This window comes from Lonchura striata, chromosome 23, assembly GCF_046129695.1.
Source record: "Lonchura striata isolate bLonStr1 chromosome 23, bLonStr1.mat, whole genome shotgun sequence".
In the NCBI taxonomy this organism is placed as follows: domain Eukaryota; kingdom Metazoa; phylum Chordata; class Aves; order Passeriformes; family Estrildidae; genus Lonchura; species Lonchura striata.
The window spans coordinates 10,265,890-10,290,308 of NC_134625.1; the positions used below are offsets into that span (position 1 = coordinate 10,265,890).

The 24,419-nt window shown below is 54.1% G+C and overlaps 2 protein-coding genes across 5 annotated transcripts in view; one reads left to right on the forward strand and one right to left on the reverse strand.

Annotated features, from left to right (window-relative positions):
- Positions 1–138: 138 nt before the first annotated feature.
- PAFAH1B2 (platelet activating factor acetylhydrolase 1b catalytic subunit 2) lies at positions 139–7,274 on the reverse strand. The gene is made up of 6 exons (XM_021530023.2): positions 7,174–7,274; positions 6,171–6,258; positions 5,592–5,681; positions 4,667–4,783; positions 4,302–4,424; positions 139–3,734 (listed from the first exon to the last, which is right to left on the reverse strand). The coding sequence occupies exons 1-6, from the start codon at positions 7,203–7,205 to the stop codon at positions 3,456–3,458; spliced, it is 729 nt and encodes a 242-aa protein (XP_021385698.1). The 5' UTR covers positions 7,206–7,274; the 3' UTR covers positions 139–3,455.
- Positions 7,275–8,083: 809 nt separating this feature from the next.
- Positions 8,084–24,419, forward strand: part of SIK3 (SIK family kinase 3) — a 69,604-nt gene continuing 53,268 nt past the window's right edge. For 2 of the 4 annotated variants that reach the window (XM_021530027.2, XM_021530028.2), the window contains exon 1: positions 8,098–8,211. The gene's annotated coding sequence lies outside the window, so the exon portion shown is untranslated. Of the gene's footprint in view, positions 8,212–24,419 lie in introns of all 4 variants that reach the window. The other 2 variants (XM_021530026.2, XM_021530025.2) reach the window with 2 other exon arrangements.

Sequence of the window (24,419 nt, forward strand, 5' to 3'; positions counted from 1 at the left end):
ATTTAAAATCCCCCTCTGAAGGGGCTCAGCCCTGTGTCACCTCACTCAGAGCCATTTCTGGGCTGGCTCTGACATGCAGGACTGCTGCCACCGGCTTCCTGCTCTGCTCCAGGGGACAAACGCCACGAGACAAGGCACTGCTGCTATTGTGCACTTTATTTCTCCGGGCCCTCCTGTCCCTGAGGATCCCACAGTTTGGACAGTCTGCCCATGGTTTCCAGGTGCAGGTGGTGGCGCTGGCGGCAGATGGGACGACCTCAGGGACAGACATGCGGGAAGAGAAGCAGAATTCCGGCAGACTCCTCGGCCCTGACAGAGCCTGAGTCGCCTCTTGCAGGATGGCTGTGAGCAGGACTGCGTGGGGATGTGATTCCCTGTTTGTTCCAGGGCCATTTGAGATAAATCACTCGGGAATCCAACACAAGCCGATGTCCTGTCGAGAGCCAAAATAAACCAGTCCCCTTCACCTGCAGCACCGTGCTCACAGGTTTGGGTGCAGCACCGAGATCTGCACAGGGAAAGGAGGAAAACCAGACAAAACCAGCCCCAAACGGAGTGGGGGAAAGCAGGAATTAAATGAGGGGCAAGGATCTGGCTGAGCACAACTCCCAGAGCCGGGGAGGACCTGCAGTGGGAGGTTTGGCAGCACCTGCCCGGCCCCGTGGAGACCTCCAGGAGTGACCGAGACAGGGCAGAGACGGCTGGGCACACACACACACACAGGCTGCGACACGGTGGGTGAAACATTGACATTTATATCGAAATATGCACTAACAGTGACTTCTACCAGCCGATGCATTTTTGCCAAAGCAGAATCACAATGGTTGTGTCCCGGGGAAGGCTTGGGGCAGCGGGTGGGCAGCGAGGGGAGGTACGGGGGCCTCCCCGCTCCTGCCTCACCCTCCCCCGGCACCTCACAAGACTGTCATTTCACATCTTTTGTTTGTTTTCCTCTCTGCTGCATAAACACAAAACTGGACACGCTCACTCAGAGGAGGCCACAACTCCAGCCCAGCCCTGTCCCGAGGGACAGCCAGAGCTGGAACCGAAGCTTTCTCACAGGAGGCACTCGGATTTCAGCACTGGGCGAGCAGGAGGCAGAACCCCTCTTGCCCAGTTGAGCAGGGCAGTTTCCTGCCAGGCAGCAACAAGCAGAGCCGAGAGCACTGAACCAGCACAGAGCATGGCACCTCAGCAAGCCAAGCCTAAGCAGAGCCAGCAGAGCCTCCCTGGTGGCGCCGGAGCCTGCCAAATTCCCCGGGCCACTGGGCACCCTGCCCACGGGGCTGGCTCACAGCAAGCCCAGGGTGCCGAGCAAAGTCAGAGCTTTACTGCAGAGTACATTCCTGGTTAGCATCTCTTCAGCCAAACGCAGCAGCAGCAGCAGCAGGGAGGGAAGGGAGCAGGGATGCAGAGATTAAACTAGCACACGGCCTTTTCTCACAAGCCTGGAGATGGAAAACTCTCAGGGAGCAAGAACGGGTTTTATCCCGGCTCCCTGAAGGATGAGCCCTTCCCCAGGAATTCTCCACTGCACTGTACTTTTAATATTTGATTTTCCACTTGCCCTTCCCCAATATTTCCAGCCAGAAGCTTATGGGAAGCGTGAGCAGTGTTCTCTCAAAGCCTGGTGGAGCTCCAGGGAGCAGCACCCCTGGTCTGGATCATGGGGGTAGGACGCGATCCCTCCTCTCCCACGGCACTCTGCAACTCCCTGTGTCTGATCCTGGCCAGGGGAATGCTTCACCTTTCCTTCATCTGTGTGTAGATCACATATACTGGAAACAAAACACACACTATGCATGCAATCCAGGCAGGAATCCTGCTATGATCAAACCTACAGGAGCAGGGGATGAGGTGGGACGTTAGGGGATTCCTCAGCGCTAGGTCAGAGTTACACACCAGCCCCTTGGCTACAGCAAAGGGCAGACAGACTATGTACAGTACCTATGGGCTTCAGCAAAGCCACCTGACACCTGAACACCCTCCCTTGGAGCATGGAGTGAAGCCCTCTGTTCCTCCCAGCTTTACCTGCCTGGAATCCCACGGGAAGCACAAACCCAGCACGGCACCACCGAGCTCCAGCTCAGGCAGGTAAGGCAGGGAGGAACAGATTTGGTTTAAAATCGATTATTTGCAATTTATCAATTCATCTAGGACTCTGCCTTTCGGGTCCAAACCATTTCTTTCTGGAAGAGAAGCTCTCAGTTTGAAATGAAAAGTTGTTTTGCTACAACCAGCCCTCTGCACTACAAACCAAACCAAAACCCCACTGAGCCACAGCCCTTTAGGGCACCTGCCCCTCTGGCTCCCTTGCTAGAAGTGAGCAGCAGTGTCCAGGGCAGGAGGAGCTACGCCTTAACTCCACTTTTTACTCTAAGAGGCTGTAGTTGCTCAAATAAAATGTTTATACAAGTAAACCAGTAGTGATAAGGAAATATACACCTTAGGATCTGTAAAGCTTCAGAGTGATTTAGGCCTTGCAGCCAGGGGCTCTTCACGTGGGTTTGCTTTAGAAAAAAAAAAAAGGATGTAACAGTCATGCTTAGTAAAAAAATAGGAAAAAAAAAACAAAACCTGCAAAGAGCCTGGGCACCTCAGAGGGAATGTCTGTCAGTTCCAGAGGAGTGAGGAAGTAACTGCCAATTACTGGATCATTAAAATCCTACACTGAGCAACTGCTAAAAGCCAGCAACATCACGGGCAGCAGGAGCAGGGGCCAGCAGCAGCATCCAAGTGGGAGCGTTCCCAGGAGAGCTGTGTGGGAGGAAGGGAAGGTGCCCCCGCTAGCAGGACTGGGGAAACGAGCACGAGACAAGCACTGGGGAGTGTTACACGAGGTCAGGTAACTGTTTGCTTCTTTAAATTTCTGAATTCCAGTTTCAATCTGCTTCAGAAAGGAGTGAGAAAGCAACACGTGTCATTTGACCCCCCTCAGTAAAACAAACAAACAACAAACAAAAAAAAAAACCCAAACAAAAAAACCCAAAACCGCCTGAAAGGTGGAACCGAGTTTGGAAAAATGCATCTGTTCTGGCTTTTGCAAGTGGAATGGGATTCTTGTTGCCAGGCAAATACACAGAGCACGATGGCTGCAGCCAGGAATGGTGAGCCAGGAGCGGGCTGTCGGACAGGCTACGAGGGGGCTAGGACAACCACAGGGCAACAAGACATGAGAGGGGCACAGAGTGACAGTCCTGTTCTCGTTTTAAATGAGGAATGGTTTAAAAGTAAAACTCTTCTCCAGCTAATTTCCTCCTGCAATAAAACCAACCCAGCCGGCCCTCGTATGTACAAGACCAGTTAAAGATGAGCCTTCCCCCTCAAAACACTAGGTACGGATATCCGGTAACATTCTACAATGGAAAGTGCTTTAAGAAAGAAGGATTCTGTAGTGCCAGTGACAGAACTGATCTGATGGGCTGGATGATGCTCTCCACGCTGACAGCAGCGACTCAGGCCAGGGCAGCTCGTTTCTCCTCGGGGGTCTCCTCCAGCAGCTGCATGATCAGTTCGTGGAGGGGCTTGCAGACCTTGGCGTAGCCCCCGCCCGTCAGGTGCAGGAAGTCGAACATGTCGTGGTAGGAGATGGTGCCATCCGAGTGCACGAAGCCCACGTCCACGTCCAGCAGCTGCACGTTGGGCAGTTTGGGGAGCGAGGCTTTCAGCAGGTGGTTCACCTTGGCGTTCTTCTGCCGCAGCGGGTTTGGCTTCTCTCCACGAGGTAGCAGGCCCTGGCACGACAGGAGGCAGAAAAGAGCTTTGTGTGACTGTGACTCTGATGCAATCAGGAGCCCTGCTTTCCCTTCCAATTCGGGCTGCCCGTCAAGATCTAGGATGTCTGTGACAAGGGGAACTCATCCCTTGAATCAGAATTTGTCCATTTGGGCCTAATGGGAAATGCAAGTGAAGGAGCCAGATGAGCTACAAGCACTGACTGGCAGGGAAAGTGCTTTCTTTTATTTTTTAAATGTATCAGCTTGTGCTCTTTCCATACACTTTCAACTCCTCAGCAAGACAGGCAGCAACTTCCTTAGGACAAGAAAGCCAACTAGGATTCCCAAAGCCAGCTGGCATTTGGGCACCTATTTTCCCCTCACAGGACTTCCTCAGCAGCATTAATAAGTGGGATATTACTCGGAATGAGTCCACCCAGCTCTGGAAGGGCCAAAGGAGGGCTCCTGCAAAGCCAAGCCAGCGAGAGGAGGCACAAAGCAGAGGACAGATCAGGATATTGCCCTCCCAGCACTGCCCAGGGACTCCCAGTAAGGCAGAGGAGAGCCCAGGGAGCAGGGACATACCAGCACAATCACTTTGGCCTGTGGCTGCTGGGTGTTTATCAGGCGCACGATGGCCTCGATTCCCCCTGCGACTTCTTCTGCTGTGTTTTCATGGTTATTTGTTCCAACCCAAACAACAATGACCTGCAAGGAGAGGAAAATGTTTGCAGCTTTTCCAGAGCAAGTGGTGACAGGGCTGATGACCCTGAAATCCCTGCATAAACATCATCTGTGGCCAGGGAGCTGCAGGGAGAGTCAGGCTTAAGAGTTCAGCCCTGGGGCTGGCACTGCCCACTGCCCTCAGGACAGGCACTTGTGCCAGGCCTGCAGCTGCAGGTGACCTTCACTGCACACCTGGATACCCTCACAAACTCTGCAGCTCCTACCTTGGGTTTAATGTTCTCCAGTTCACCGTTCTTCAGTCTCCATAGAACGTGTCCCGTGGTGTCTCCACCAATCCCAAAATTCAGTGCATGGAGCGGTGAGAAGAGCTCTCGCCAGATCTGCAGGCAGAAACCAACGTGCAGCTTCAGAGCAGCATCCTGCCTGTGAGGCAGAGGCACCACACGGTGTCCTCGGGGTCACTGAGGGCAGCCACGAGCCCTTCTCTGAAAACTCCCTCCACAAAGGGCACTTAGACAAGGAATGAGGCTTTATTTGGGGTCAGCAGAGATGGAGCTGCTGAGGTTCGAGCTCTCAGATGTGGCACAAAGGATGGAAAGATCTCTGGAGCAGTGATTTACTGAACTCATCAGAGCCCCAGAGCGCTGATCTATTGCACACCACGGTGTCCCTAAGCACAGGGCCTTTGAAGAAGGAGTCTATGACCTGATTAAATCCTTCTCATCCCCAGGTAACAAAACTAGAACAAAGGGAAGCAGCTCTTGCAGAACAACGCTGCTCAGCTGCCACCACGGCAGAAGAGAACTCTTCTTTCCATCAATCATTTTAGGGAAGAAGCAGTGGACCAATGCCTCTGGCACCCCGAATTCTACAGGCTAAGTGTGTTCTGGCACAGGTACAGCCACAGGGAACCCGATGGCCCTCAGGAGGCTGGAATCTGAGAGCTGAGGGGCTCTGCACGTGTGCCAAAAAGCAGGGAGTCAGCCTCAGGGAGGGAGGCAGAGGCAGCCAGTAAAGCGGGGTCCAGGCACTGGGGAGCTCAGGAAGCAGGGCAGGAAGGGCTCAGGGGACAGCAGTGAAAACGAGAACAGTGGAAGTCACCAGCATTACACATCAGCCACTGGGTTAGAGAGAGATGCTCCAATTGCTCCAGCCCACCCTTCCCTCCCTCCCTGCCTTCATCCCTACCTCGTACTGCTGTAGCAACTGCACCATGGAGTCCCCCACGAAGAGCACGTCGGGCTCCTTGTCCTTGCAGTCCAGGACGAACCGATTGTGCTGTCAAAGAGAGCGACAAGGTGAGCTCCAGGTGCCAGCTGCTCCTGGGCACCCAGCCCTGCTGCAGGACAGGGACAGCTGCCCAGCCAGCTTCCCCTGCGGCGCTGCTGGACACTGCTCCCAACTCCACAGCCCCGTGAGGATCCCGGGTTGGGTGAAACTTGGCGTGGTTTAGTTTATGGTTTATGGCCACTGCTCGTGGTCCTGTCACTGAGCATCACTGAGCTGAGTCAGGCCCCATCTTCGGGAGATTTGGTATGGATCGATGGCATCCCCTCTCAGTCTTCTCAGGACTAACCCAGCTCAGCTGTGCAGTCACTCCTCACCAGAAAGAGATTCCAAACTTCTCTTCCTTTGCCCCATCGTGGCAGGACACACAGGTGTGACAGCTGCCAGCTCCAGGCTCTCGTGACCTCAGGGTCCCAAACGTGGCCTGGGCAGCACTGGCCCAACATCCCCCCAGGAACGAGGCTCCACCTGCAGCCTTACCTGTGACATCCACCTGTCATCTCCCTGAATGTCCTCGGCAGCGTGTGGCACTGCTGCCGGGTTGGAGTCCCCCATGCCCATTCTGTTCCTGTGGAAAGAACAGCTCACAGCCACTGCTGCAGCAGCTCCCACAGCGGCAGGGCTGGGACAGGGCTGCTGGAACTCGCTGCCCCGCAGCTCCTGCCCGCTCCCGTGCCTGCTGGCAGCTGCTGAGAACAGCACGGATGCTGCTCCATGCCAGAGTGACTCTGCAGCAGACATTCCCCGGAGCCAGGCCCCGACCCGAGGAACAAAGCTCAGCTCCGAGGATGCTCTGCAGCCCCACACCTGAGCCGGGAGGGCTTTAACAGCTCAGCAACAAGGGCTGAGACCGCGGGATAAGTCCCTATTAGCGCCCAGAGATCCAGCTTACAGCTGCTGAGCTGCACAGCCCAGGTGGATAATCTGCCTTTGGGAGCAGCACAGCGTGGTGGGATTGATCCCAGGATCCCAGAACTGTTACAGATCAGGAGGGACCTCAGGAGATCATCCAGCCCTGCCAAGGCGGGGTCACCTGGAGCAGGCGACACAGGAATGCGTCCAGGTGGGTTTGGAACGTCCAGAGAGGGAGACCCCCGACGTCCCTGGGCAGCTGCTCCATGCTCTGCCGCCCTCCATGGGAAGAAGTTGCTCCCCACGTTGCGGCGGAGTCTGGATTTTAGTTTATGGCCACTGCTGGTTGTCCTGTTGCTGGGCAGCATTAAGAGCGTCTGGAACCATCCCCTGGCGCTCCCTGGAGACACCCGCACGGATTGCCGGCATCCCTTTCCCCGCACCGACCCGGCCCAGCTCCCCGCTCCCCCCATCACGGGAGCCCTCCATCATCCTTGCGGATCCCGAGGGATCGACAGCGGGGAGCGCAGCGGGGCGATGCTCCCCGCGCCCGCCACGGCGGGCAGGGCAGGGCGGGTCCCCCGCGGCCCCCTCCCGGTGCTGCCCCGGCCCGCGGCGGCCCCGCACTCACGGCGGCTGCGGCTCCTTCCCCCGCGACTCCATGGCGGGCGCGCCCCGTCCGCTCGGCCCCGCGCCTGCGCCGCTTCCGCTTCCGCCGCCCCGCCGAACGCCCGCCCGCCGCCCTGACGTCACGCCGCCGCTCCCGTGACGTCACGCTGCACCGAGGGGAAGCCCGCCCGGGGGCGGCGATGGAGCCGCTCCCTGACGGAGGGATGGCGCCAGGAATCCTCTCCCTGTCTGCGCCCTAAAGCCACGGCACCTCCCGCCGTGACGTCATTCCACCGTCCCTGACGTCATCCTGCCCCCGAGATGCGGCGTGGCCCGCATGTGCGGGGGGCTCCTCTGGTGTCCCAAGAACACGTTGCCAATTACCCGTGGGGTTTGCCCCAAAATTGAAGCAGCTCCCTGCCCCGGGGCTGCACCAGGCGGGGCGGTCTGACCACGACACCGCTGGACAGTGACGTCAGACTCATCGCCCATATCTCACTGGTTTCTCCCCAAAACCGCAGCGCCCAGCGCCCCTCTCCGTGACGTCACTCTACCGCCCTGTGACGTCATTCTCACCCCGAGCTGAGGCGTGTATGCGAGAGTGGGGTTGCGCGGAATGCCCCTGGCGGCGTGACGTCACGAGTTTCCCAATTCCCGCGGGTTTCTCCCCAAACCCGCCGCCTTTCTCTCTCCCCCCCCCCCCCCGCGTTCCGCCGCGCGGGGGCGCCCGGCGCGGCCGCGGCGGTGACGTCAGAGCGCCGCCCCCGTCGCCATGGCAGCCGCCCGCCCCCCCCGGCGCCCCCCCGCGGATGAGCTCACGCGGTGCCGCAGCCCCGCGGGGGGGTTCGCTCCGCGCGACAAGATGGCGGCGGCGGCTGCGGCTGCGGGAGGAGGCGGCGGAGCGGGGGCTCCCCCCGCGGCCCCCCGGCTCTCCCCGGCCCCGCCGCCCCCGCGGCCCCCCGGGCCCGCCCGCATCGGCTACTACGAGATCGAGCGCACCATCGGCAAGGGCAACTTCGCCGTGGTGAAGCTCGCCACGCACCTGGTGACCCGCGCCAAGGTGAGTTCCCCCGCGCGGGGGGGGTCGCGGCGCTGCCCCGGTGAGCGGGGAGGGAGCGGGGAGCGGGGCCGAGCCCCTCCGCCCCGAGCGGGCGCTGCCGGGGAGCGGGTGGCACGGCTGTCCCCGCGGGTCCCGTGGCGCCGGGATAACGTGGAGGTGGAGCGGGGGGGATGCTCCCGCGGTACCCGGGGATGCTCCCGGGGCGCCGGGGGGGACGCGGAGGGCAGGCGGGGGACAGGTCGTTTGTCACCGAGACGGTGGGAATCGGTCGTGGCCGAGTCCGCAGGGCCGTGGGAAAGCAGCGCCAGGAAGGGCCTCCCGAGGCAGCGGCGGATCCAGGTGGATCCAGGTGAGCCCCGAACATGGCAGGAGATCCGGCTGCACCCAGCACGGGCGAGCGCTGGAGCACGGCAGGAGATCCGCGAGGAACGGAGCGTGCCGGTGACACCGAGCTCCCGGTGACACCGAGCTCCCGGTGACACCGAGCTCCCGGGGACGGCTCGGCGTGCTGCATGCACCAGTGCCACCCCGGGATGTGCCCGGAGCTGCGGGCAGCAGGGCTGGCACGGGCGGGCAGCAGGCAGGCCTGAACCAAAGCCCTGCTCCGTGCTGGCTCCGTGCTGACTCCTTGCAAGCGCTGCAGTGAGGATGGTGCTGGCTGGGCTTGTCCCTCTGTCAGTTCCTGGGGTTGTCCCTCTGTCAGTTCCTGGGGTTGTCCCTCTGTCAGTTTTAGGGATTGCCCCTCTGTCAGTTCCTGGGGTTGTCCCTCTGTCAGTTTTAGGGATTGTCCCTCTGTCCGTTCCTGAGGTTATCCCTCTGTCAGTTCCTGGGGTTGTCCCTCTGTCAGTTTTAGGGATTGTCCCTCTGTCAGTTCCTGGGGTTGTCCCTTTGTCAGTTTTAGGGATTGCCCCTCTGTCAGTTCCTGAGGTTATCCCTCTGTCATTTTCTGGGATTGCCCCTCTGTCACTTTTAGGGGTTGTCCCTCTGTCAGTTCCTGGGGTTGCCCCTCTGTAATTTTCTGGGATTGCCCCTCTGTCACTTTTAGGGGTTGTCCCTCTGTCAGTTCCTGAGGTTGTCCCTCTGTCATTTTCTGGGATTGCCCCTCTGTCACTTTTAGGGGTTGTCCCTCTGTCAGTTCCTGGGGTTGCCCCTCTGTCAGTTCCTGAGGTTGTCCCTCTGTCATTTTCTGGGATTGCCCCTCTGTCAGTTCCTGAGGTTGTCCCTCTGTCATTTTCTGGGATTGCCCCTCTGTCACTTTTAGGGGTTGTCCCTCTGTCAATTCCTGGGGTTGCCCCTCTGTCAGTTCCTGAGGTTGTCCCTCTGTCATTTTCTGGGATTGCCCCTCTGTCACTTTTAGGGGTTATCCCTCTGTCAATTCCTGGGGTTGCCCCTCTGTCACTTTTAGGGGTTGTCCCTCTGTCAGTTCCTGGGGTTATCCCTCTGTCACTTTTAGGGATTGCCCCTCTGTCAGTTCCTGGGGTTATCCCTCTGTCACTTTTAGGGGTTGCCCCTCTGTCACTTTTAGGGGTTGTCCCTCTGTCAGTTCCTGGGGTTATCCCTCTGTCACTTTTAGGGATTGCCCCTCTGTCACTTTTAGGGGTTGTCCCTCTGTCAGTTCCTGGGGTTATCCCTCTGTCACTTTCTGCAGCAGATTGTTTTGAAACAGGAGGAGAAATCCGCCATCGCCTTGGTTTGTTGGAGCTCTGGCTCTTTGCCCGGTTAATAAAGTGAAATTAATTTCAGGGGCTATTTAAACATCAGTTATAACACCTCCTGGACAGTTCTTTTCAGAGCTGGGCTGTATTTGCCTGCCCTGACGGCTATTTTGTGCCTGCAAGTGTTCAATGCCACAATTTAACCTGCACTTGAGGTGTTCTGTGCTGTTGTTCTCTCCATGATGAGCCTGAACCTTGCTGAGAGTAACAGGCTGATGGGTTCGGGTGCTTCGAGTGCAGGGCACTGACCCCTCTGACTGGAGATCACTTCTGGAAAAGGAGGGATCTAGCTCCAAGTTGCTTTCCTGTTCCTGTTTCCAGACTGCCTCCTTGGGTCAAGGTTTCTTCTCAGTGGTGCTGACTCTGAAGTTTGCAAAATACCAAAGCAGAGACCATCTTTTGTGCAGGAATAGTTGATTTTGTCCGAAGAATGGCAGAATACACACACAAATTTTGTCTGGAAATTGTGTTCCGAGTTTACAGGGCCAAGGCTGGATTTTGCACATTGGCTTTGGGTGATGGAAGGGGATACTAAGCTTGGAAAGCTTTGCTTTCCAGCAGTGTACGCTCATTCCTACTGCCCTGGAGTGACCGAGGGTGGGTTGTGGAGTTCAGGAAGTGACTTTCTGGTGGGGTGGTGAGGTGCTGGGGGCTCTGGAGCAGTGGGTTTGACCTGCAGCACGTTCCCTGCACGGAGGAGATCCAGTCCCTGTCCCTCTGAACTCTGGGGGCTCCCTGAGCCTGGGGAAATACCTGTGCTGGAGCAACTGCCATCTGTTCGGCTGAGCTGGGATAGCTTGGAGCTGAAACTTGACCTGGAAGCTTTCTCAACTTTGAAGTCAGGTTTCCTTTCAAATCCCAGCCTCTGGAGAGGAGTGCGAGTGAATGGATTGGATTCTGCTTGCAGACCCTGAGCGCTGTGGGTTCAGTACTTTTCCTTCACTGACAGAACTGTTGCTGTTGGCTCTGGGAGAGGAGTGGGGAAGGAGAAGGAGCTGCTTGGTTCAGGCTCTGGGGCTCATGAGATTAGTGGGGAGGTGTTGATGTAAATGCATTGGAAAGGGCAAATCCTTATGGGGAAGCATTTTTGACTGGCAGCAGAAATACAAAATAATGCTACTGCGAGCTTGTCTTCATTCACTGTTACACTTTTAACACTTTGACTTAATGGAAACAACTTGGAAGCGAATAAACCTTGGCAAAATGGTCCCATTTAGGGATCTGAAAGAATTCTTTGATCACGAAACGCAAGCGCAGCCCGGTTGCTGCCTGTGCTGGCAGCCCCTTCCTGAGGTGATCCTGCTCTCCCAGTAGTAGCTGCGTAAGAGAACCGGGCAGTTCAAATATAGCCACCAAATCCCTGCACAAACTTGACCCCGTGTCACATTCTCTTAGAGAAAAGCGGGTTTGCTCGTCACAGCCCCTCCTTGGGAACCGCTTTCCTCCACCGTCTCAGACGGAATTCCACTGTGAGCGTCTGTGTGAGCTTGGAAATAGATGTACCCCATGATTTTGGGCCTTTTCCAGAAGGTGAAGTTAGTGACGGTGTGGGCTGGTGTCCATTGCTGATCCAGGAATTAGAGGTGGTCTGTGGATGGGTGTTGGGTCCTGTTTTCCTTTCCGATGGACGTTTACCAGGTCAAGTGGACTTTGACATGATAGCTTGAGATAACAGCCGGAGCATTCCTGGCCTGTGTCCCCTCTTCCCTAAAGAGAGAAGAGGATGGTAGTTGGCTGCCTGGTCTGCTCTTGAAGGACCGAGACTTTCCTGGCCCTTGGGAAGTTGAGCACTGCATTTATTCAGAGAGAGGAGCAGAGTGCCCGGCCCTGCTGGGATGGCACGTTCTGCTGACACCGAACGTTGCAGTTTACATAGAACTGCATTTCAGGAGCTGAATGTGGGTCAGCAGTGCTGGGGACACTGAGGAAGGGGAATGTTAATCATCCCAAAGGGCAGGAGGCCTGTATTCATAATTGTCTCCGCTGGAGCCAATGGAATAGAAGGGAACAGTCTGCAATTTACGTATTAACCAAGGCAGCAATTTGCATTCAGTCCCTGCCCATGCAAAGTTGGACTCTTGTGCTCTGTCAGGGCTGCTCTGATGGCTGGGCAGGAGCTGGAGCCACTGTTCTGACCGGGGTGAATTGGGCACCTGCGGGACATCTTGCTGCATCCCTCCTTCTGTCCCCATTCCTTTTGTCTCTTCTCATCTTTTATAAGAAACCCTTGTTTCTGTGCTAAAAATCTTCAGAGTGACCTGCTGAATGAATTGTTTTCCACAGAATTTCCATTTCTAAATCATCCAAGTGACTTAATTAAAATTCCAGCTCTGTTCAGGCGGTGGGGTTGTTTTTAATGCCACATTTTTTCATAAGGGCTGGTCGGGGAATATTCATGAGTGTGCCAAAGAACGCATACCTTATGTTCCCATGCCCTTTGGGTGTTGTGTTTGAGCCTTCAGGAGCTCTTGGGGCTGAGGAGGACAGAGAGGGACGCTGTGGTCGCTGGGCACTGCTGAGAGCTCTCTGCTGTCCTGGTTCCATCCCTTCCATCAGCTCCATGTGACTGGAGACGCAGCTGGGGCATGGAGCACCGTGTACCTGCTCTCATGGAGTGTTTCACTGGGAGATGGGAGTCACTTTCATGTCCATCTTTCTCTTGAAATGGGATTGACATTCGTGGGAGAGCACATCTCCTTCCCAAGTGCAGTGATCTTCCTGCTGTGCTGCCTTCGCTTCTTGCAGGCTGGTTGTCAGCTTAGGTTTGAGTTGAATTTCAGTAATATGTGGATGGACAAAGCTCAGAGCACGTTTCACTGGCTGTCTGTTGTGAGACCCTGTTTAAGGGGTACCTGGAGTTGTTTTAGTGGAGAGTAACCCAAATCCATGATGCTTTAATCCTTGGCAGAACACAGCCCTTCTACCAGCACAAGCACAACTGGAGAAAGGCAAGAATTGAGCTGATTTTTTTTTAGGCTTTTGAGGAGCTAAGCCGTTTCTGGAGAACGGGAGGCAGCTCTGCCCCCACTGGGAGAGGACATTCCCTTCCATGAGAGAACAGGCTTAGTTTCTGTGGTTTGTCTATGGGTGGGTTGGAGTCATCAGTGGAACATGTTTTTCGCCAGAGTTCTTGGAGGTGGGCAGTGTGGCACTGGAAGCCAGGATGAAAAGCGGGCTGGCACACTTGGTGGGGAGTTGGGCTTTGCTCCGGGAGTGCTCAGGCTTGGTACCCGCTGGTCTCTGAGCATGGGGGGCTCCAGGACGTGTCCGGATTTCTCTCCCCAGCTGCACAGCGCCCTGCTCTCGGCGCAGAGGGTGGAAGAGCCGTGGTGCTGCTGTCTCTGTGCTGCCCTTGGTGACCTCGCAGCAGGCACGTGGCTCTGGGCTGACTGCGGGCTGCTCCCTGCAGCCAGCCTGCCCGTGTGATAAGCCCCGTGCCCGCGCTGCCCTGACTCACCGGCCTCGTGGCAGACAGGATTGTTCAATACCGGTGCCACACGTTTTGTAATCACCCACACCTGGTCACCTTCCATCAGTCATTTTCCTTTTCTTTCGCACTGTTTGGTGCTGCTTCACCTGTCCTAATTCTTCTTTCTCCTGGCCGTAAGGAGAGCTGATGCTGTGGATGGCTAATTCCTCAGGCTGCATTATCCTGCTGCTCACAGGGCCTTTGTTCTCCTCGCTTGTGTGCTGCAGGAGACTTGTATTTTAGTTCTCATTTGGTGGGGAGATTTAGCAAAAGCCTAAAAGCTAGAAATGAACTTTGGCTAAGCAGAGTTGCCACAGTGAGGATAAGAGGGAATATTTCCTAAAACCTCAGAGAGCCATTGCCTGTATCAACTGTGGGCTGAAGTACTGACATTTTATGTTTCATTGCAATGTTTTTCTTGCTGTAGCAAATAACATTGGATTATCAAGATGTTAATGCCAGAGCATGATTGCATTGGAGGCCAGGCTGCTTCTTGAGATGCTAACAGGTGGAAACAGGAGAGGCAGCCAGGGTGAGGTGGGGGGCCTGTGGCATGTGTCGTGAGCCTTTCTGGGCAGGGAGAATATTCTAGGAGAGCCAGGATAATTAATACTTACTTCTCAGCTGTGCGGTCCTTAGCTTATGTGGGGGCTGAGGTGGGTACAACTTCTGTACCTCTTCAACCTGGCTGCTGCCCACCTCCTGTCTGGAGTCCCTTCCTCCCGAATATTTGCTCTACCAGAGCTTTGGGGCTGCTGCAGCAGGAGGCAACCAGCACCTGATGAACGAGGTGGTGGCACCTTTGGGCAGGTACAGAGGCTGCCCCTGGCAGGAAGAGGCACTGACAGGAGCAGGAGGAGGAAGGGCTGTGGAACAGACAGGGACTGGTGTCTCTTTTCCAGGAGGGTCTCACAGAGGTTTGTTGAACGCTGCGGAGGCCTGATGGGGTTTCTAGAAGCTGTCTCCTCATTTGTGTTTGAAGGAGGAATTACGTGAGAGGGAAATAAGGAAATGGCAGTGTGTTGCTGGGAGACTGGGCTCCTTGGGTATTAGACATTTTCAGAGAGAAGCAGCTCCAAGCTCCTTTTTCCCATGTCCTCTCTCCAGGTCCTGTATCAGCCCTGTGCAGTGGCTGTACAGGGTGCTGCCCCTTCTTGCTCTCACCAAGACGATTGCATAACAACTCTGTGTTTATCCCCATGAAAGTAATGCTTTGGGAAGTAGCTCCAGCATTGACAGCAGAGTAGAATTCAGTTTGTGCTGGAAGTTCTCCCTTCCTTTCTGACTGAAAAGATTCTCATGAGAGTTGTGACTTCCCTGTGTGACTGTGGTGGGTCTTGTGCACTGCACACCCCCAGCAAGGTGCTGCATTTAGCTGAACCTGCACGAGCAAAAGTTGGACTGGCTTGGAACTTGCAGAGGTTTAAACAGAGCAACTTGGAGATTCTCTAGTCAAGCCATTGTACTTATTTAATGCATTCAGGGCATTTCTGCTGATCCCAGGCCAGGGGTTTAATATGCTGTGTTAACACTTAAATGAAGAAACCACTGAAGGCTGATTCATTATTAGTCATTATGTGTCTTTTTCTAGTAATTCTGACCCCAAGTCTCTCTAGTTGAGGCTAAACCTCGCCCTCTCTGCTAAATGGCCATCAAAAGGGTTCCATGAAAAGGGAATTATGTGGCTTCAGCCAACTTTCAAAGTAGTCGAATCATGCTATCCCACACAAACAAACTCCCACAGCCAGTGGAACTGACACGTTGAGCTCAAAAATAGCCCAGCGTGTGTGGGGGGAGCCAAGCTGAGCTCTGCTCTGCACATCAGAGGATGGGCAGGAGATCCTGGAGCAGTGCAGCAGAGCTGGATCTCCCTGGAGCTTGTCAGACCTGGCTTTGAGTCCTTTCAGAGTGCGTGGTCCGATCCCAGAGAAATGTTGCTGATGCTTCTGGTTTCTTCTCTGAATCCAGTGTTGGGGACAATTTCCAGCCAGGGCAGCTGCAGCTTGGAAGAGCTGTAGGAAAGAGCTGGTCCTTGTGCAGTGCAGGTGTGTTGGGAGCGACTCCAGCATCCCTCTGGGCAGGATGTGGAACTTTATCCTGGGGAGCTGCACTTGGGCCTGCACTTTGTGGCTGTAACTCGGGCGGATGCTCTTCTGGGAAGTGCTTTGGCCATGGAAGGTTTGAAGTGAAGGTATAAACAGGAGGAGCATTGGCTCGTGGCCTCAGCTGCAGTGTGTGCAGGAGTGGCTGCCTGTGCAGGGTTTGTGACAGCTGTCAGAGGCAAAGGCAGCGCTGGGAAACCTCCCCGTGGGATTTGGGAGCTGCAGTTCCTGAGAACCCGGCTGAAGGAAGGTGGGGATGCAGAGGCAGAAGCCAGACGGGCTCTGGCACAGTGCAAGGTGCAGCAGCGGGCTGTGCTTCTCCTGGCCTGCCATGGCAGTGCTGGGGTCAGCTTGTCCACAGGGTGATTCAGCACAGCCTGCAGCAGCTCAGCCCAGCTACGGGCAGAAACTGGCCGCGTCTTCCCAGGGACTGGAGTGGGAGCCTGAGCAGCTTCCCAAATCCTGCCTTGGCTGCCTAACTAGGGCCTGCTGACAGGAGTGATCAGTGTGTTGAGTTACCGCCTTGGTTCGCAGGGGGATGAAGGACTGGCCTGAGCGCTGCTGTTGTGCAATGCAGGGGTGGCTGCTCCCCACGGCCCGCTTGGGCGTTGCGTTGTACTTGGGGATCTCCTCGACGTTTGCCACTCTCCTGCATGGTTTGGCTCTGCCTTCGGCTCCTTAAAGCGTCGGCTGCAGTTATGGAGCATTAATTATAGTCCATTTGGAAGATGGTTTAGAAGAAAAGGAGTCTGTGGGGTATCAGAGCGGGCCCGGAGCTGGAGGCCAGCGTGGTTTGACAGGGAGCCAGGCCCAGGACGACTGTCAGAGCTCCATTAGCTGAGCGCACGCCTCGGCACTACTGGGAATACAGAGAATGCGGGGCCGCGGCAGCAGATTAAAGTGTTTCAATTAAAGTCTGCATTTGGAGGCTGTGTGCGTCTGCTGCCTTTCAGCAAGCAGATGGATGTTTCTTGTCTCCTTCCAATAACTTTTAAAATGTGGTTGGTCCTGTTGGAAGGAGTTCTGAATGAGAGGGATGCAGCGAGGTGTATTCAAGGCTGGGAGAGTGTGCGTGGATTTCTGCAGCAGAAGGGAAGACACGTTTTTTCCAGGTTTTTCCTTACCTACACAAGTCAGTCTCAGCTTGTCCTGGCTGTCTTGGGCTTTCAGCTGTGCCTTTTCCTACGCAACCTCTGTCTGTGCAGAGTGTTAATTGCAGGAATACCTTTGGAGTGTGTATGGAGGATAGCAAGGATGGGCGTGTGACTGACCCATGGCCATCACACTATGGGCAGAAGGGGATTTTTAAGACTCTGGGATCTGCTGTCATGTAACCTGAAGCATTCCTGAATTTTTTGTCTGTGTTCAGGCTCATCAGGTACTTCTAGGTGTGTTTCTGCCCCTCTCAGGGGACAGTATCTTTAGAGCCCTGAGGCTTCTTGCTGTTGGGCAAAAGCAGCTGCATTGAAGCTGATGCCTAAAAACTAATTGTGGCATTTCGCAACATGAAGTGTTCCTAATGGAAGGAGTAAGTTTATGAGCTGCGTGTCATTGTGTGTGAAGTGTGATCAGATAACACGCTGAATTGCAGCACTGAGCCTAATTGGAGCTGGTTCCTGTCTGTGGAATGGAAGGATACAGTCTGTTCAGGTGTCCTGCTGCTGCTGCAGGCTTGCAGGAGTCTGGAGCGGTGCTGATGCTCAGGGCACCCTTGCCAGGCAGGCAGATCCACTTAGATCTTCTGTGATCCAGTCTTCAGTGAAGAAATTAGGGGGGAAATGCCTCTTGTCACGTGTATATCTAAATTCTTAAAGATGTTTGTCTGTGCCCCTTCCAGCTGAAATAATTAGTGCTACAGGAAAGGGTTTGCTTTTGTCAGTCACTGTGACAGTGTGATCATGTCTCTGCCTGCCCCAAATTTTCGTTTCAGCTCACAGCACTGGCAGCAACCAAAGATGAAAAGTATCAGTCTTGGTACTTAGTCCTTCCTCTCTAGACGTGCTTGTAGGAAATCCTTGGGCTGTAATCTCGCAAGTGGCTCTGTCAAGGTTATCAGGCTGGCTGGAGTGCGCTGGGCTGACGGACGGGCTCCGGGCAGCCTGGCGGCTCTTCCCGCTCCCACCGGGCACCGCCGCTGCCGGGAATTGTGCTGGCCTCTCCCCTGCCTCGGACACAGACAGGAGCATGTGCCGGGTGATTTATGGCAGGTTTGCCCGTTCCCAGGTGGCCGGCAGACAATGGTGCTCTTTTGTTGGACCGGTGTCCTCTGCTCCCCGAGGCTGGAGCAGCTGCGGCTGCTTTCAGCAGTTTTGGAGGTCGAAGGACCCCCCCAGCACACTGCTTATGATACAGCTCAGCTCGTGCTCTATTTCTTTGCACATGTAGATGTACCATTAATGGAATCGAAGTGCTCCCCAGCAGCCATGGAGGAGCATGTTTCAGCTCTACAAAGCCCATCTATGTTCTCCTATCTCTCTGACACAGCGAGGGGGTTGTCAGTCGTACAGCAACTGTTTGTTTTCAAGCACAATCTCATTGGAAACCAATAAAAATCATTCTGATTCATTCTCTGTACAAGGATTTTAATACTTGGCTTCCAGAGAGGTTGTTTTTCCCCTGAGCGGCTCTGGGAAGTGTACAATTTTAAAAAATCCAAAGATTTTTCCTTTCTGCTGGTTAATTCAGCTGGTTTATGTTAGAAACAAAGTGCAGAGTTGGTGGAGAAGGAAATCACGGTCGCTCCCTCCCCCTTGCTGCAGCGTGGGTGTTGTGTGCCCACTGCCCTAGCAGAGCTGAGGTACATGGGGAAACCTGTGCTTAGTCAGAACAAAATATTCATGTGTTTTTCATCCAAGCTGAGACTCCCATTACACAGTAAAATGACAAGTGAAGGCTGACTATAGGTATTTTCCCACTCAGTGGGCGCTTGTGCAGTTTCTGAGTCATCAGCTGACAGTGTGGGCCTTAGTCTCTGCTTTTCCTCATGTGTGTGTGTGCTGCTGGTCCCAGTTTGGTCCCACAGACACAACTGGATCCTTGTTTTCACTTACCATTGACACAGATGGGAATAAACTCGGTCCCTTCATGTGAACCCAAAGGAAAATGTGGTGGTTTGGTGACTGCAGTCTGGGATTTGAAATGCACCACCTTCTTTTAAGGTAAGGTGGGATACAGCCCCTAATTATGAGATCACTGAATTGTCTTGTTCCTTTTGGACTGATGCTCAAATCTCTTGAACTTTTGTAGGGCTTAAAGGCAGATGGGTTTAGGACATGTCCGAGGTGTAACTAAAGGTTGCCTGGGACAGTGCTGTTGGCAGTGACCAGCACGTGGCTGGATCTGTTCCCTGTTTCTGGGGCTCTTGGGGTTCCTTGGGCTTCCTTGTTGCTGTGCCATGGCAGTGAGGTGCAGAGCAGCAGTTGCTTTAGTACAGCAGGAAATTAGTGGGAAAACTAAACGTGTCAGAGCTTTCACCATGGCAACAAAGCCCAGCTGGCTCACAGCACAGCGAGACAAAAGCAGGTCAGGTCTGTACAGAGCAAGGTGGGAGCCTTCTCCAGGCTGAGTGTCTCCAAACCTGCCCCTTTTCCTGGGGAAAGGGCTGGTGAGGTGACCCATGTCAGCATTTGGAGCTGGGGATTAGAGGTGTGCTCCACTGATCTCATTCTTATGTCATCAAAGCACCTGACTTGGGAAGTGCCCACAGCCCCAAGGCTGCAGGAGCTCGAGGAGTGTTTGGACAATGCTCTCAGGCATATGGAGGGATTCTTGGGGCCAGGACTTGGACTTTGTGGGTCCCTTCTGACTGAGAATACTCGATGATTCTGTGCTTCTTGCAGCGGATGGGAATGTTTTCTGAAGGCCACTCAGTCACTGTGATTGTTCCCCTTTCCCTGAAACTGTTTGTAAATAATGGAGCGGTTGCAAGTCTGCCTTGTGTGACAGTGCCCAGACATTGTTGCTCAATTCCTCGTCTCTTTCTCTTGGATTTGTGAGCAGCCCAGAGGCTGCACGAGCACTAAGTCACGTTCTGATGGCACACCATCCGTTTGCTTCTCTGTCCTCCCGTTCCATGTGTTCCAGCATTTGCAGCTCTTGGGTGAGGTCAGCACAAAAAGGGTTGAGAGCACTGATGGTGACACGTGGAAGGGCTGTCTGTGCTCTGTCCCCCAACAGTGTCTCTCAGCCTGGCTTGGCCATGCTCAGCAGCGGGCCCTGAGCGATGCTCCCGCCGTGCTGCTGCTCAGGAGCTGTTTTCTCATAATTGAGCGGGATATTAAAAGCTTTATGGTTTACAGTTACAGGCGTTGCTCCGGCCGGAGGAACGCCGAAATCGATACGGCAATTACTGCCCGGCTCGTCACGGGTTGTGACTCTCACATGCTTGGGGAGACAAAAGTGGAAGTGGCTGGAGGAGTGCCACCAGCGGGGTGGCCACGGGCTCACCTCCAAGCCAGGGATGGGGTGCTGGGCAGCATTCCTGAGATGGGGACAGGGTGCTGGGCAGGCACCCAGCACCCACCTGCCGCCAGTCCCTCGGAGGCGCACAAGGAACTCGCAATTGGGCTGTCAGTTGTGCAGAGCATGAATATTAAAAGAAAAGAAAGGTAACTTTAGAAGTGCCCTAAGAGCAAGAGTATTTTACACAATTTTCTTGTTCTCGTCATCTTCTCTTTGGATTCGTCATCCAGTCTGGGACTGTGACTGGAGGAGGTAATGGCAGCAGGGCCCAGGCCTGGGTGGCCCTGGTCGGGAAGCTCGGCTTCCTGCCGGATTTGCATCCCAAGCCCTAAGTCAGCACTTCGGGCTGTGTGTGGTAGGGTGCCCTGGCTTGTTGGAGTGAGTCATCCTTCAAATAGACACCAGAGCAAACGTGCTTGTCCAAACAAGAGCAGCTCTGCAGAGGCAGCCGGCTCCGTCTGAGGTGAGCAGCAGAACGCTTCTTGTTTTACCACCTGCAGGTCTCCCAAGTCCCAAACCTTGCACAGGGTCGGCGTGGCAGCACCGCCTTCCCTGCTGCCTGGAACAGAGCTTGCTTCCTGTGCTCCGAGGTCAGATCCCTGCAGGGAGCTGCTTTGGGCCTGGCAGATTTTTCCTCGCTGGGTCCCAGAACAAAGGCTGCTCTGCACAGTCTGCCATGGTGCCTCCTGCCCCTCACTGGTGGAAACCTCAGCCCTGCATCTCAGTGTTGGGATTCAGTGCTAGGAGGGATGCTCCAGTGGTTTTCTTAGAATAGGAGTATCAACTCCCAATTAAAATGGTGATTAAGATAGCTTTTTGGTTTTTGCTAGGCTTTCTTTTTCTTATCTTAAATGTGTTTGAAGATCTTGAACAGCAGTTCCAGTCCTCTGTTTGCTTTGATCCTTTGGTTTCAGGAGAGGCTGCGTGTGGCTCTGCAGGAATGGCATGTGTCACAGGAGCTTTGTTTGAATTCTCAGAGCCCTGTGCTCCAAATTCAGGGCTGGAGTAAGAAGTGTTTATGATGTGTGACTTGGGTGAGTCACCTGGAGTTGGAGGCAGCTGTCAGCCACGGTGACCTGCACAGCCCAGCCCTGTGCAGTACACCTGGCAGGGTTATCCCAAGCAGGGCACCTCGCTCAGCAGGCTCCTGGCTGGGCTCTGCTCCTTCTGTCACACAGAAACCATGAAATTTGGGTGAGAAAAGCTGTCACCTCAGCTGTGCTCTGCCTCCTGCCATGCTCCTACCTTGTCATCTTTGGAGGGATTCCTCCCCCAGTGCCCTCCCAAAGAGAGTTGTACCCTGCACAAAAGTGCAAATCAGCTCCTGCTGGCACAGTCCTGCTGCTCTGGCCCTGGCAGCATCCATTTTGGGTGACAACACTGAGCTCCCAGTGTGGGAATCCTTCTGTGGAGTTCATTTTCCTCATTGTTGGCAAACTGTGAGCCAAATGTGTACACAGTTTAGAGCAACAACTTCCTATTGACAGTGCTTTCAGAGGAGCTGTTGTTTATAAAGTGAGGGATTTCCAGCTTTGTTTTTCTCTCTCTCCAATGCAGAGTAAACTCTTGGAATTGAATGTTTCATTTTTCGACTGTTTGATAATAGTTGTTGGATTCTGCTGCTGTTGGTGAAGCCCACAGGCTGAGGGGAAGGCTGAGCTCTGTATTTTGGATGTTTCTAGATCTGTATGCAGTGTAGGTCCTCAAAGGATGGATGGGATCTGGGTAACAAAAGGCGTGTCAATGGGAAACACAGATGTCCAGCTGAGCCTTACACCTTGGCTCTGTCTGATATCAGTAGAAAGGACTTGACAGGCTCTGTCTGTGTTCTAGCTGGAAGAGAAATGGGAGCAAGAGGAAGAAAGGCAGGAAAATAGGTGTATCCCTGCAGTTTTGTCTGTGTGTGTACAGCACAGAGGGCCTGAGCAGTGTGTGCTGCTGTCCCGTGTGCTCGGACTCACCGCTCAGTTTCTTAATCCAGGCGCTGCAGGAGCGTTGCCAAAAGCTCTGAGGGAAGTGCAGGAGTTGGGATCCATTGAGCTCCTATCAAGCTGATGTGTACAAAGTGCCTTTTCATGCCACTGCCCAGCCAGTTCCATCTGGGTGAGCGGCACGAGTTCCTCTCGCCACACGGTTGGGCTTCACGCCAGGGTGTTCCATCTCACACACTCGTATGAGAATGTTGTAAAAACATAAATCCCTAAGCCTCTCCTGGTGATATTGCTGTCATTACTCTGCTAGTAGTTTTCAGAAGTTGGGGTTTAAGTGGTTCCTTGATTCTGTGCTCTCCTGTGATATGTCTCAAGCCGCCGCTGGAATTAGTGCCAAGCGCAGTGGTTGGAAGTCAGGTTGAGTGACGCCTTCGGCAACCAGCTCAAGATCAGCAGGAGGAGATACAAGATACTCGGGTGCTGTTCGAGCTGATAGTGCCAGAGAAATATTTAGCACATAGGTGACACTTCTAATCTTTAAAGCACTTCATAAACATTGGCTAATCCCACAGTGCAGTCTTGGTTGGCAACCTATCTGTCTTCCCTGGAGAGAACAAACGGCTGGAGGACTCTGGGAAGCTGCAGTGCGAGGCTGTGATAGAGCTTGAATTTCAGTTGGATTTTTAAAAGTATAATTCAAGCTACAAGATCCGCTGCTTCTGTGACCTGAAGCACATGAGCTGCCTGCACTTCACTCATACCTGGAGTGGGGATTCCCTGTCCTCGTTCACGGGACACTGGACTGAGCCGTGCAGCCAGGCAAGAGAGGATGAGGAGAGGCTTCAGCTCCCTTCAGCACGCCCTGGGGCCTGGCAGGTGCAGGAGGTGCTGCGTGAGTATCAGCTGTGCAGGAGAGTCATGAGCAGTCAGGGTGGGAGTCCTGAAAAAACCCCATGGCCAGATTCTGTTGTACAGCTGCGATTTGCTGTGAGGAGAAAACCTGAATGACTTCTGCTCTTCAAGAACTCGACCTTTTCCTTCAGCATCCTGCTCTCATGGGAAGAGCAAATCCATGGGCAGGGAAGGTCCGTGGTCTTGTGCAGCCACGTCCTCAGTGGCAGATGGGCACTGCACCCTGTGGGTGAGGGAAAGGGAGCTGGGAAAGGGCACTTAGTGTGATACCAGGTGAGGCATCTCCTCGAGCCTTGGGGCGTCCCTGACTCCAGTTCTGAGAGTGCCCAAATCCTCAAGCTACCAGTTGAGGAGGGAGGAGAGGCTGTTGAAACCGGGGCACTGTGTAGGAAGGAACGTAAGATTTGTATCATCAAAGGGCTGAAAGCAAGAGGGAACATGATTTTGTACCTGGTGATGAGGGAACTCCCCTGGGAGGGGATGGGGATCAGCTTCCATCTGTGCTCCAGGGACTGTTTATGTATTTTGTGTTGAGAATTGCTGGATGAAGCACATCTCGAGCAGCAGTGAGTTACTGAGGAGTAACTGGCGGCTCTGCTGGGCTGGCTGACTGTGCCTCACCACCACTGGGGCTTCTGCACCCTTGTCTCTTTTGGATTGTTTTTAGGACAGGGACCGTGGTTATTTACAGCTGAGTTACCAGAACTTAGAGAAATAATAGACCTCATCCCACTGCAAGAATTAAACAGCCACAGGAGTAGTACCAGTCTTCTACAAGGAAACTAAAGTGTGTTTGTTTGACCTCCTTCAGACACCTGAAGGTGTAAAGATAATGCAGTGTGTGAAACAGCTTGAACCTGAAGATGGTGGTTATCAGGAGTTACGAGGTGACGAAAACCAGTGTTGTTTAGATCTGGTGATTAAGAACCTTCCTTTCACTTCTGATTTACTACTTGAGTATCTAAATTGCTTAATGAGAGAGAGTAATATGGAAAACTAGCAAGGTGGAAGCCTGGTTTCCAGTAAAGCTTAAACCACAAGGAGTTTATCACAACCTGGTGGGGGGCAGTCCTGCTGTGTATTAATAAAGAAACGAAAAGGGGTGTCTTGGTGTCACAGCTCAGAAGACAGAAAATATTTTTTAATTTTTTCAGGCCTTGGTTTGTAAAAGACAGCAAAAGGTAGCCAGATGAGGTGTACAGAACTAACTGCTCACTTGCTACCGGGAGTAGAAGCTACAAGGGCGTTGCACCAGACAAGCCTGGTCCTGTAGCATTTTGCTTAGATAAAAGATATAGAACCCTGGGCAGTAACCTGCAGTTATTTCCAAGTGCTTGTGAGCTAATGAGCTGGTTCTGTGGGGCTGCTGGCTCAGGCAGCACAGCTGGGAAGGGGCTGGGGCAGGGAATGGTGTGACCCTGGTGCCAGGAGAGGGTCACACCATTCATTCCCTGCCCCAGGGTTTGGGGTAAATAAACTCTGATCTCTGCAGATTTTCTGTACAGGGTTGGTATGAATGGTAGAATTCACCGTCAGCTGGCATGAGTGCTCACAGCCCAGAAAGCCAAGGGTGCCCTGGGACACATCCAAGGGAGTGGGCAGCAGGACTGGGATCTGC